At 41.1% G+C, this 12,195-nt stretch overlaps 1 protein-coding gene across 2 annotated transcripts in view; it reads right to left on the reverse strand.

Moving 5' to 3' along the window:
* LOC134629035 (protein sidekick-1-like) overlaps positions 1–12,195 on the reverse strand; it is a 274,623-nt gene that overhangs the window by 68,142 nt on the left and 194,286 nt on the right. For both annotated transcript variants that reach the window (XM_063475922.1, XM_063475921.1), the window contains 3 exons: positions 8,796–8,932; positions 7,424–7,571; positions 122–262 (listed from right to left, as the gene is read on the reverse strand). In XM_063475922.1, coding sequence (XP_063331992.1) covers positions 122–262; positions 7,424–7,571; positions 8,796–8,932 — 426 coding nt within the window. The remainder of the gene's footprint in view (positions 1–121; positions 263–7,423; positions 7,572–8,795; positions 8,933–12,195) is intronic.

Below are 12,195 nucleotides of genomic sequence, written 5' to 3' on the forward strand. Positions count from 1 at the left end.
ACAAATGTACAGGCCCACTCGCTAAGTCACATGTGCAGTGTACCAGTTCTTTCTGTTACTTTCACTATCCCTACATTGCACAACAACACCCAAACACGCGCATGTTTCTGTGTGTGTTTACCTGAGTACATATCCTCTGAGGACGCCATTAAGCTGGGGCTCTGGTGGAGGCTGCCACTGGACCATTATGGACTGGTTTGTGCGCCCACTGGCCACAATATTTTTCGGAGGAGCGCTGGGTGCCTCCTCTCTTAGCATGAGCCTAACGCACACAGACAGAGAGAAAGAGAGAGAGGGACACAGAAAAATTATTATGAATCGAGTTTATTAGACATCGCGTAATGAGAATATCAGTGTCGCCGTAGAAGTGTAGGCGCAGCGTTTATCGTTATCACGGGGCGTCCAAGCAATCACTTATCATACAGTCTGCAGAGGAACACTTTATTAGGTGAGCAGGCTAAAAATTAATTTTTTTTAGTAACACTGTTTGCTAAATATCTTCATCTTTTCTAGTCGGGGGGTCAGTGTGCCTCCAAATCAGTGACGGTGTTTGTCAGTGGAGATACACGGGACGGAGCTGCAACTTATTCCAGAAAATCATCTCGCAGTTTAAGCAGCTCTGATGAATTCTTATTGAATTCTGCACTCAGCTTTCTCATTGCTTGTCTCCTGGTGTATCTTCCAATTTCCTTTAATACATTTGTTTTTCATCTCTTGCTATATTGTTCATTTAAAAACAGCCAGCGCTGCTGCTGCTGCTGGGAACGCTTAACGCATCACTTCCAGCGCACCAGAGGATTTCTCCTGGGAATGATTGAGCTGAGACTGGGTGCTTAAAACACAGTTTTCATGAACTCCATACAAGTTGAGTTGCTGTCGTGTTTTTTGTTTTGTTTTGTTTTTGTTCAGCAACTTAAAGAAACAAACATGCATTTTCTGCCTGCGTCTTGCAGTCCGGTTGTTTATATTCTGTTTTATTCCTCCCATTTTAACTTTCAGATCTTCCTACTTTAGTTGAATTTGTATTCAAACACTCGTCTGGATAGCGTCTATTTCACCCTCAACCCAACCACAATCCCCCGAGCAGACGAGCTACACAGTGTGACAGCAAAAGATACTTAAATCACTATTACTAGAGAATGAGCAAAGAGCTTGTCTTTTTATTTCCAGCGAGCCACTGTGATCCCTCTCTCCCTTTGCCCTCTTCTGTCTCTCCAAACCTTTTTCCCATCTTTACTTTGACATTTTGAACTACTTCTCTGTTTTTTTCTTCCCATCTGCAAACTCTCACCTTTCATCCATCATGTCCTTTGGCCTCAATTATTCTGTCCTTCTATCTTTTACTCATCTCCTTCCCTCCTCTAGTCTCCAATCACCCCCACCCCACCCCCGTGATTAAAGCTCCCGGCTCTCTCGCGGCTAGTAAAGCACACAGGGCTGAGCTGGTCAGCCTCTGGCTTTACAGTAAGCAGCTCAGCAAACATAATCAGAGCCATATGTGTTCACACACGCACATACAAACACTCCAAACAAATTTCTCCCAGCTTAAGACAGACTGCTACATCCGATGGTCTTTTCCCCTTCCGTGGATTATGTCTGGAGATTTACATTACCATCCCCCTCTAGCCTCCCACTTCCTCCCTTTCCCCTCCGTGCCCCACAATCTCTCGCTGAATGATTCTCTATAAGCTATCAAACCATTAGCTGTGGTATGGCTGTCTGTATTTGTGTGTCTGTGAATCAGTATGCGTCGATAAATGTGTGTTCACATCTATAAGCGTGTGTGTTTGTGTGAAAGCAGGGGTGTGAAAGCTGTTAGCTAGAGACTTGCACAGGCGGATATATAGCACAGGCCAGTGGTTTTACAGCTGTGCTTTACTTCCATTAGGTTAGGCACTGTCAGACACCAGGTGCTGTAGGGACACACACCTTCACACACACACACACACACACACGTCTGGTTTGCTATCCTCGTGGGGACATCCCATTGACATAATGCTTTCCCTAGCCCCTTACCCTAACCCTAACCATTAAAAATGAATGCCTAACCCTAACCCTTACCCTAAACCTAACCATAACCTAATTGTAACCCTGACAGTAAAACTGCATTTTGAGTGTGAAAATTGCTTTCAACCCCGAGGGGACCTGGATTTTGGTCCCCACGGTGCAGAAAGTCCCCACCAGGATAGTAAAAGTCAGATTTTGGTCCCCACCAGGATAGTACGAACCCGTACACACACACACACACACACACACACACACACACACACACACACACACTCTTATAGGCTAATGGGCCTTGTGTGAATGAGATGGGCATTAGGGTAGCTGTCTGGAAATGGAGAATATATATAATCCACAACTACGCCACAGCTTTTGACTGAAATTGATGGTGCACATTAATACACATCCATGAACTCACGCTATACAAACAAGCCGCACACCCGTACAGTACTGAACAGAGCCACTCAATCACTGTTTGATTGCAAATAAAACACACAAACGCACACTGAAACACTTTCCCTCGATGGCAGAAACTTCCCGTGAACTGCCTTAATTCCCGTCCAGCCATTAAAAGTAAATATTTCACGGAGCAGGTTCATCGTGAGGACATCAACCTCACACAGGAGATTAAATGCAGTATACATTACTGTTTGTTACCCCCATCCAACGCGCTCGTGCACAACAACACATCTATGAAACACTCATGCATACATGCGCTGCAAGTGAACAAATGAAATCCCAAACTTAACACAGTGTGACACAGTTTCCGTGTCCCTCGTTGCTATGAAAAAAGTGGGGGGGGGAAAGAAAAAGGGAGGACATCTTCTGCAGGAAATGTGTGAGTGAAGGAGGAGGAGGAGGAGAGAGAGTGACGGGGGGCATTTTGAGAGTCCCTTTGCAGTGGGAATTAGGAAAAGTTTCTATCTGTGTCATTCTCCACAGTTTAATGCCTGCTGGCTTTCTCTTTAAATACATGCTTGCGCTTAAATTTAATGGTGTTACTGGGATGTTGAGCGTGGCCCCATTCCAACTTGATCGGCCAGGAGTGAAAAGGAGCGCTATTAAACAGAAAGCAGCGGAAATCCAAAGAGAGAAACCAGGTATCACACGACTGGGTGCAAAGCTGCTGAATAGATTAGCTTATTTTTGTCTTGTTTGACACTTTAATTCTTGTCTCCTTTAAATGTTGTGCTGCATTGCTGGAGGTTAAAATATGGTGAAGGGTGACGCACTAAAGAGACTCCGTCAGGGAAACAGAGATACTTCTGCGTATTCTCACAATGAATCAAAGCCAGCTACGGCTCACATTTGCTACTGGATATGTGTTTTATGCTTGTCATTTCATATTATGTTCTGATCAATGGCACCATTTTTTTACTCTATACCAGCAATAATGCTTCAAAATAAATCTAATGTGGCAGCAGATGCTCTTTCAATGGTGCAGAGCAGACCTTAAAAGACAAACTGTTTTAAAAAATATATGCAAGAATATTAAAAAGACAACAGGATGTGGGGAGGTAGACTACTGACTGGATCAAAAGCCAAAAGATTATTTAACACTGCCTTCTTTAGGCAGTTAGTGAGAGCATTCAGTCATACGCCGCTTTAACGTTAACGCTCATCCTCACTTTGTGCTCAACTACCTAAAAAAACGCCAATGGCCAAAGTTTCTCATCACGGGCTGGATTCTCCTGAAGCCTGAAAACAGAGGGGCCCAGAGGACATGCGAGAGTCCGACTCCCTCCCAGATGGCTTTAATTAGAATATGCTGAAAGATTTTTATGGATTTGTCGCCCAGTGATGCTAAAAAACGTTTTTGCCTCAGGTTCTTGTAAACAAATATTCAGGCCAGGCCAGAAGTGAAAGTTGCAGAAACACATAAACATGCAGAGTAGTTCTGAGAAACGATTCACTAATGATTTGATAATTAAAGGAATATTAACGAGCAATTCTCCCGTAATTCCGAACTGAAGAATGTACAGTTTAGAACATTATGATAAAACACCAGTGAACAGAGGAGATACTTTATTAATGAATAATTAGTTCATAATTTAGCTCTGTGACACCGAGGAAAAGATTTTCTCCATGAGTGGCTCCTCCTGATTGACTCTGATCCAGCCGCTAAGTGGTACAGACTACTAACTCCTCATTCATTGCTCATTACTTAATCATTAATTACTTTTTCGTGCAACCCTAAGTTATGTGACATGTCATACTGAGCAGTTCAGCCTCATTACTTTGCAGATGCTCATGAACTATCATTACCTACTAGGATAGTTTTAGGTGCAAAATGATGTTCAAAGCCAGCATGCTAGAGTCCGCAATGTCTGAAGTGTGTGACTAACATCAATCATTGGGGGGGGGGGGGGAAGCATTATAAATACATCTGAAGGTCAAGCTGAAGATAAAGAAATGAGAGCATAAAACATCAAATACTCCTGTAACTGTCAATAGCTGCTTTTAGCACTTTGTGCTCCTTACTTTTTCATTTTAACCTCTTGTTAACAGTCACAAAACTCACACCATCTGAAGGCCACAGCAGCAATACTGACCTATTAAGCTCTATGGAAATAAAGGCTGACCTCTTATGTTCAAGGTTAATTATGTAGTTATTCTAACAAAGAGTGAAAAAAAGCAACAGTTTTTAGTGTTTAGTGAAGTTCAAGACAGACATCCAAATACTAAAGCAGTTCTCTTAGATAAAACCAAAGAACTTTATCTCCTACTGTGCTTCAGTTTCTATTCGTCTTGCACAGGCTGTTAGAATTTATATATAATACAGCTTTTTTTTTTTTTACCCCTGTACATCTACCATATTGATCTTGGATATTCAATCAGCCTCTGATGTTACACTTTACTTTGCTATTTGGGATTTTTTAAAAGGGTATATGACAGGACATTTGTTATTTTAAGGTATTTCAATTCAGATTTAAGCTGGATTTTGGTTTTTACCAGTTTCTGGAAAGACGTTTGCAAGCACATGTCTAAGAATGGTCACAACAACAGTCTTGCAAGCTATGAGAAGAAATAGTGATAAAAGTGCACCAATTATTAAGGAACTGAGGCTGATTTAAATCAGATATCAACCACATTAAACTGAGATCACTGTTACCAGCCCACGTTAAACCTTCTTCAGCCTTTAGTGCATTTCTGTTACATTTTCCTTTTTAGATTTGCCTGAAGAAAAAGCCTGAACCATTTCTGCTGTCTTCCATACAATAAGTTAAAATGTCGATCTATATGTCTTCATTTCTTCCTGAAGCTCCAAAAGCATAATCCGTATGCGTGACAAACAAGAATGGGACAGAGGAAAGCATTTTATCACACATCCAAGTCTGATATCTTTTGGTTCTGACTAAAAAAAAAAAGGAGTGAAGGCAAAATGAACTGAAATAAGATGCTTTAAAGTGCTGATGATGCCTGGAGTTCCAGGCATTTATGTATAATCTGTCTTTCCTCTGCTAATGCTTCCTCTTTAAAGATGGTAATGATGTGAGTGCAGGTCATGCATGAATAAGTCTGCGCATGTGTTACACTCCAGACTGCATAATTAGGAATCTTCAAGAGTATTTTTCATTCAGAGGTAATGTTTTTCAGCTTTGATCAGCTTCATTCCTATACTTTTAGTTGATCTGTCTCTCACACTACACCCTGTCGCTACATACTCTTGATAAGGGAAATTAAAAAGAAAAGAAAAGCAATGTAATGACGAGGCAAGAGTGAGAGAAAGAAACAAAAAATATTTACGACTTGATGCTGTTTTGATAAAGACTGTAATCAGGAAGACGCAAACAAAATGAGAGACAGCAGAAGCAGCTTGAAGTTCAAATTTTAATTAGGGCTTTTCTGTCATCGATATTATGAGTGATTTTTTTCCCCGATCTTTGTCGTTCACTCTGTCCACATTACTGCTCTTTGTCATGCTTCTCCTTGGGTGCTCCTGCAGGACATTGTGCTATGCCTAACTGTGTGTTATGTGCAGCACACACCTTGGCATCTCTGACTGTGTGCGTCTTATCCCAGTGAACCAGTGAGTCAAGCAGATGAAAAGGAAAGTGTGTGTGTGTGTGTACGTATGAGATGAACAACGAGGACGAGATGTAGCCATCTGCTCTGATACACTGAGCAGAGATAACTTGTCTTACTGCCAGAGTTTCACTTAGGGAGACTCCAATCTATTGACCGGACCCTCTAACAACCAACTCTGGACTAAAGACTAGGAAGCAGAAAGGAGAAAAGAAGGAAGAGAGAAACAGGAAGAAGACGAGTAATGACAAACAAGCACAACAGGAGAATTTACTGAGCAAGAGTTTGAAAAAAAGGAAACCACAGGAAGAAAAGATTGGAAGAGGAGCAGAGATAAGAGAAGAACATCGAGCTGAAAAGAGGCAAAGTGAAAGGAGACTTGTCTGAGGTTTGTGGATGTGCGATGGCAGCGCTCATAGCTGCTGTGACTGCCGAGTGTATTTGGCAGAACAACAACTGGCATCTGTCTGTGGTCAGTCTCTTCAGTAAGACAAAACCATGTTTGCATGCGTATGTGTTTGCCTACTTCATAATGCAGCATTGCATCTGTTGTATTGTGTGCATGACTTAGAGTCTTGGTATATCTGCGCAGTTAGAGGCAAAAGCCTTAAGAGGCCTGCCACACCTCCACTAACCCTGTTTCACTGTATACAGTGCACCAGTGCTAAGGCATCATAATTACCCCCATTAGCGTTTTCCCTTGGGATAAACATGCAAACACACACAGACACACACATGCGTGCACAAGCAAACACCATAAATCTGCGCAGCCCTCTATTTGTTTTTCATTCTAAATCACACCTTTCATGCACACACATACAAAGAGCAGCTTATTTCATCATTTTTACCCCTTAGTTCAATATGTGCAATAGAAAGTGATGAAGACACACAAACACACACACAACCACACACAAACTTGGATATCTACAGCATGAATGTGATGAATATAAATTGCTCATTGCAAAGAAAATGGATTCTAAACAAAAAGGGATGCTCTCTTCATCCACACCTTGTTATCCCTGTTTCATCCTCATTTCGAGTCCCATGTTCCCACTCATGTTCACCCACAATGTAACTCACAAATTCTTAGATACACAAACTAGACCGTGGGGATGCAGGCACTATGTCTTTTGAAAGGTTGCATTTTATTCATTCTCAGCTTTTGTAAAGTAGCGTGATCAGTGTCTATTACACAGACATGAAATGATTTTTTTTACACAAATAATTGCATGTTCTGCACAAAAAATGGTCTTGTGCTTTTTAGAAAACATCGGTGAAATACTCGTTTGGGGTCACAAGAAACAGTGAAACGCATGTTTAATAAAGCCGGGAGTAGTAAGTGTGTTACTCGGACACCTCGCTCTGTCTCTAAATGTACATTAGTCGCTCTTACCTCTGCGTCTCGGCGCTGTACTGACCCCTGCCCACTTGATTGACAGCACAGAGTCTAAACTGGTAGGTTCTGGCAGGTGTGAGTCCGCCCACTGATACCTTGGTCACTGCAGGATCAACTTCTGATAGGTAGACCTTCCATGGCGAGTCTAGACACAAGACACAGAGATTAAAGGCCGATAATATCTGGCGCAGGCAGGACAAACAGAGACACGGGGACACTCAGGAGCTATAAATCAAATGGAAAGAGGGGAGAAACAGATAAGAGGCAAGGTAAAGGGAAAAGGGGGTAAGCTGGAGAGAATTATAAAGGAGAGAAGTAGCATATGATGCAACAAGAAGGAAAGTTTGGAGGGAAGAGAAGGATTAATAAAAAAGCGCAGATGCTGCTTCATATTGTTGTCAGCTTATCTCTCAGTTTCCCTGCTGAAGATACCACAGACAGATGCACTATTATCCCTATTATCACCCCAGCCACATGTATCTGTGCAAGTGAGACTGATAGCGTGCATGTGCCATTTTAAGCATGCCCAGGGTATTAGAGCCATTGTCTGACATGAAAACACATTGTAGTTACAGTGGCCCATTTACTACAATACAACAACAACAACAAAAAAAATCTAATATATAACAGAGAGAGTGGATAATCAGTGTGCAGAAAACTCTAATCCATTCCTCACTGTCTGGATTCATCCGTCACTAAAATCGACCAGACGTTCAGGTTCTCTCCATTCCTCATCTTTCTCTTTATCGCTCCCTCTTATTTTCCAAACTTTTCTTCTTCGCTCCCATGGCAATGCTTCTGTTTTTATAGATGCAGCAGAGCAGCTGGTAAATGGTGACAGCACAAAGCTTTAAGTCACATTGGCGGTGTCGCTACAAAAATTATCAGAATAAGGATCAGTTCAGCTTTTAGAGTCATGTGCCAAGTGCTTGGCTGTCTATGTTACGTTCACTGCCCGATCCCCTCAGCTTACATCAGGAGTGAGCGGCTCAACAGCCAATCTCCCTCCACTTTGTTTCTCCTGTCAGTCTATTCCTCAACACCTCTTCCCTATCTCTCTATAATTTGATAGAGAGCCAGCCTGCTGTTACAACATCTGTACCGGAGAGTGGGTGTGAGAGAGAGAGAGGGAGAGAGAGAGAGAGAGAGAGAGAGAGAGAGAGAGTGGGAGAGAGAGGCTAAAGGAGGCAGGGAAAATAAGAGTTTATTTATAGTGGATCTGCATGTACGCTTACGCAGCAACACCATTCTCCATATGCCAGTCTCTTGTAAATGAGTGCACGTCAGTGCTTGGTAGACAGCGAGTGAACAGATGTTTGCCGTTCAGGAACTATAAAGTATGCCCAGGGACGGACATACACATACATACTGTTCTCTGAGAGCTCCAGCACGTAGTACAGAAGAGGGGAGTTCCCGTCGAAAGGGCGTAGCCAGGACAGGAGAACGGAGCGGGAGTCCGAATCATTGAGGCGAGCCGTCAGGGAGCGAGGAGAATGTGGAAGCTCACTGAATATACAGACAAAACAATAAATAAAAAATAACATCAGAAACTGTTTCAATTTCATCTGTCTATCAATTCAATCTGAGGCTAAACTTAACATAAAGAATGAAGACAAGGAAATAGCTACACTGTAAGAAAAAGTCCTGATATAAAAGTATTTTACTGTGTATTTTACAGTTTTGTTCTGTTCTTCTAGAATATCATTAAATTTACATAAATAGACTGTGATTTCACATTTCAAATGTAAATTAACGTAAAATCACTGTAATGTAATAAAACATAATTTTCTTGTTTTTAAATGTATTTGTCTGTACATATGCATATTTAGATTGTTAAAATACATTCACAAACGTATCATGATTTCACAAATATTTGTCCGTTATTTGAAAGATTGAACTGTTAAATTCAAATGTAATGCTATGGAAAAATATATGAAATGATTCTTATAAACTTTTTTAACATCAAATAATTATTACTATTATTGCTATTTAGGGCGATCGTGGCTCAAGAGTTGGCAGTTCGCCTTGTAATCAGAAGGTTGCTGGTTCAAGCCCCGGCTTGGACACTCTCGGTCGTCGTGTCCTTGGTCAAGACACTTCACCTTCCGCCTACTGGTGATGGCCAGAGGGGCCGATGGTGCGATATGGCAACCTTCCCTCTGTCAGTCTGTCCCAGGGCATGCAATCCATTATTATTTAAACCAACTGTTAACTGTATATTTCTGTACATTTAAGTATTATTATTCATATTGCCACATTCATTGACCTTGTTTATAGGTCATTTCATTGTTTAATCACATCAAAATGTTCCTAATTTAATGTTTAAAAGCACTTGAAAAAGGCAAAATCCCATGTAAAATTAGGGCAACAAACTGTATTGTCATTACTGAAAATAACCGTATTTTTATGAGAAAGTTATTTTCTGTTATTTTATGGTATTATTTTGGCGCCCCAGCTGCCGGAATATTACTGTTTTTCTAGGATTTTTTTTTAACAGTGTAGGCTTTATCAAAGGTAGCAAAGGTAAAGTTACTGTATCTGCACATATGAAGCTGATTGTCAATATTAACAAGGTTACATCAAGCTTAAACTAGACAATGAAAGCTATAAATATGAAGTATTTATAAAATCATTCATTAGACAGAACCAAAGACTTAACTCATGGTTTCGGCCCATATGAGGCATCCATGCTTATTTTTGGATATTTTCACTCTATTGTATCAAGACAAATACATGGGAACATGAAAATTTAGAACCTCAGAATTACAATAACTTCAGTGTGAATCCAGACATTTGGCTAAACTGCTTCCTGGCTGCAAGCAATTGCCAGGTAGATTTCAAAAAGCCATTGTTCCCAGTCTATAAATAAACCTGCAACTCCATTTCAGGCAGAGCCACTTTAGTTCAAGGAAAATTGTTATTTCCCTCAGCAGTAATTTATATATGACAGTATGGCTCTGTTTTGGGACCCTTCCACCTTTCCTCGTGTATATGTGGGAAGCCTGAGGGAGAAACATCAGCAAACCCAGAGCGTTAAACAGAGCTCACGTCAACGGTAACAGATATGAAGTGATTACACCCTCAGTCACACAGGCCTAGAGACTTGTCAGTGACCATATGGCAACCACTGGACACTAGGGAAAAACCTGTATTCCCCAAACGGTTCCAAGTGGTTGCTAAAAGTCACTTTGAAATCAAATGTTCAAGCCTCATCAATACAGGCCTAGAGACTGGTCAGTGACTTCCTAGAAACCACTGGTTTTTATGGAAAAGAATCCATTCTGCAACTGACTGCCAAGTGGTTGCTGGAAGTTACCAGCATTAAAATTAGTTGTAAAATTGCGCACAATGCTGAACCAAATATCTCCATGGAACTGCTTTGGTCGCTAGCAGGTTGCTGCAGTTGCCAGTAGTTTGCATGGAAGATGCTGACGTGTCTGCCAGCACTCACCAACTACTTACTAAGTGGTTGTGAAACAGAGCATGTTCGCCTTCAAAGTAAAAGTTGAAATGTGTTGGTTGAACAGCCTGGTCTCCATTTCCAGTTGCCGTACTTGGGAGAGTAAATGGCAATTGTCTGCAGTCAAGCCAGTGTCTTACATGCAAACTACAGGCAAGCACCTCGGTCTGCTAGCGACCAAGGCAATCACAATCTCCATATTATTTTAGGGTCTTTACCTTACAATATAAAGCACCGTGAAGTGGCTTTTATTGTGATTTGAATTGAATCGAAGGTTTATGCAACCATCCAGTCTCTAGGCCTATGTGACTCGGGCCTAAGTTAGGCACAGCATGAATGGTGGCTCTGGGGTGAAAGTGGGTTGCAAAGCTGCTTGCATAGGAAGCAGCAACTGTACGCAGATCAAAGCAACTAAAATAAGGCCCCCCTCTATATTCTTTTGCTTAACCATACACTCATTTGAACCAAACCTTACTGCTTATATACTTATTACACTATTTTTACATCTTAGGCAAATGAGACACAGCTTAAAGAGCTTTATACTGAACTTTGGATCTGCTGGTAAAATTAGGTTATTTTTTTGACTTGGACATAATAGAATTTTCTCCTATTTCAGGTCTTTCTTGCAAGCTAGGGTCCCGAAAAATTTATTGTTGCTTCAGATTTGCACCAAGACCCAAGACTGGGACTGAATTTACTTATTTAACTTTTGCAAAGAAGGGAATACGTGCTTTTTTTCAGACTGTCACACTATTTCCTTAATATCCACATCTCGACAAAATGTGTCCTGATTGCTTATGTATCATTTGCATCTCATAAACGCGTCTGTGACAATATGCAGACTGTTCAGTGGACAGATATTTGGTTTCCTGTGTTCTGTTATTCTATTAAATATGTGAGGTGCAATACTGCTAGCACTGACACCCAGGCTAGATCTTGGGTCTGAGCCAGGATCAGTTCCAGTGGGTGAAATCTTTTAAATATGGCGCTGCCTTGCATATATTTACTCAGTACGTGCACTGCATCACCGCATCTCATCACATCTATTAAAAAACACATTTTCCACACATTTTCTCATCCCTGCCCTGTTAATAACAAAGAAAGCAATACAGGTATTTTCATGAAAGCAATATAGAAATCCACATATTTGATTACACCAAACTTAGCGTATCGTAACTCTTTTTGTAGACTGTGGGCTTGAAGGAGGAAAAGGAGAGAACAGCAAATCCTAGTATCACTACATATGAAGGCTGCAGGTGCTGGTAGAAATATTGAGACAACATAAAAGAACAAAATAAATATATTTACA

The sequence above is a fragment of the Pelmatolapia mariae genome, linkage group LG6 (genome assembly GCF_036321145.2).
Source record: "Pelmatolapia mariae isolate MD_Pm_ZW linkage group LG6, Pm_UMD_F_2, whole genome shotgun sequence".
Classification (NCBI taxonomy): Eukaryota; Metazoa; Chordata; class Actinopteri; order Cichliformes; family Cichlidae; genus Pelmatolapia; species Pelmatolapia mariae.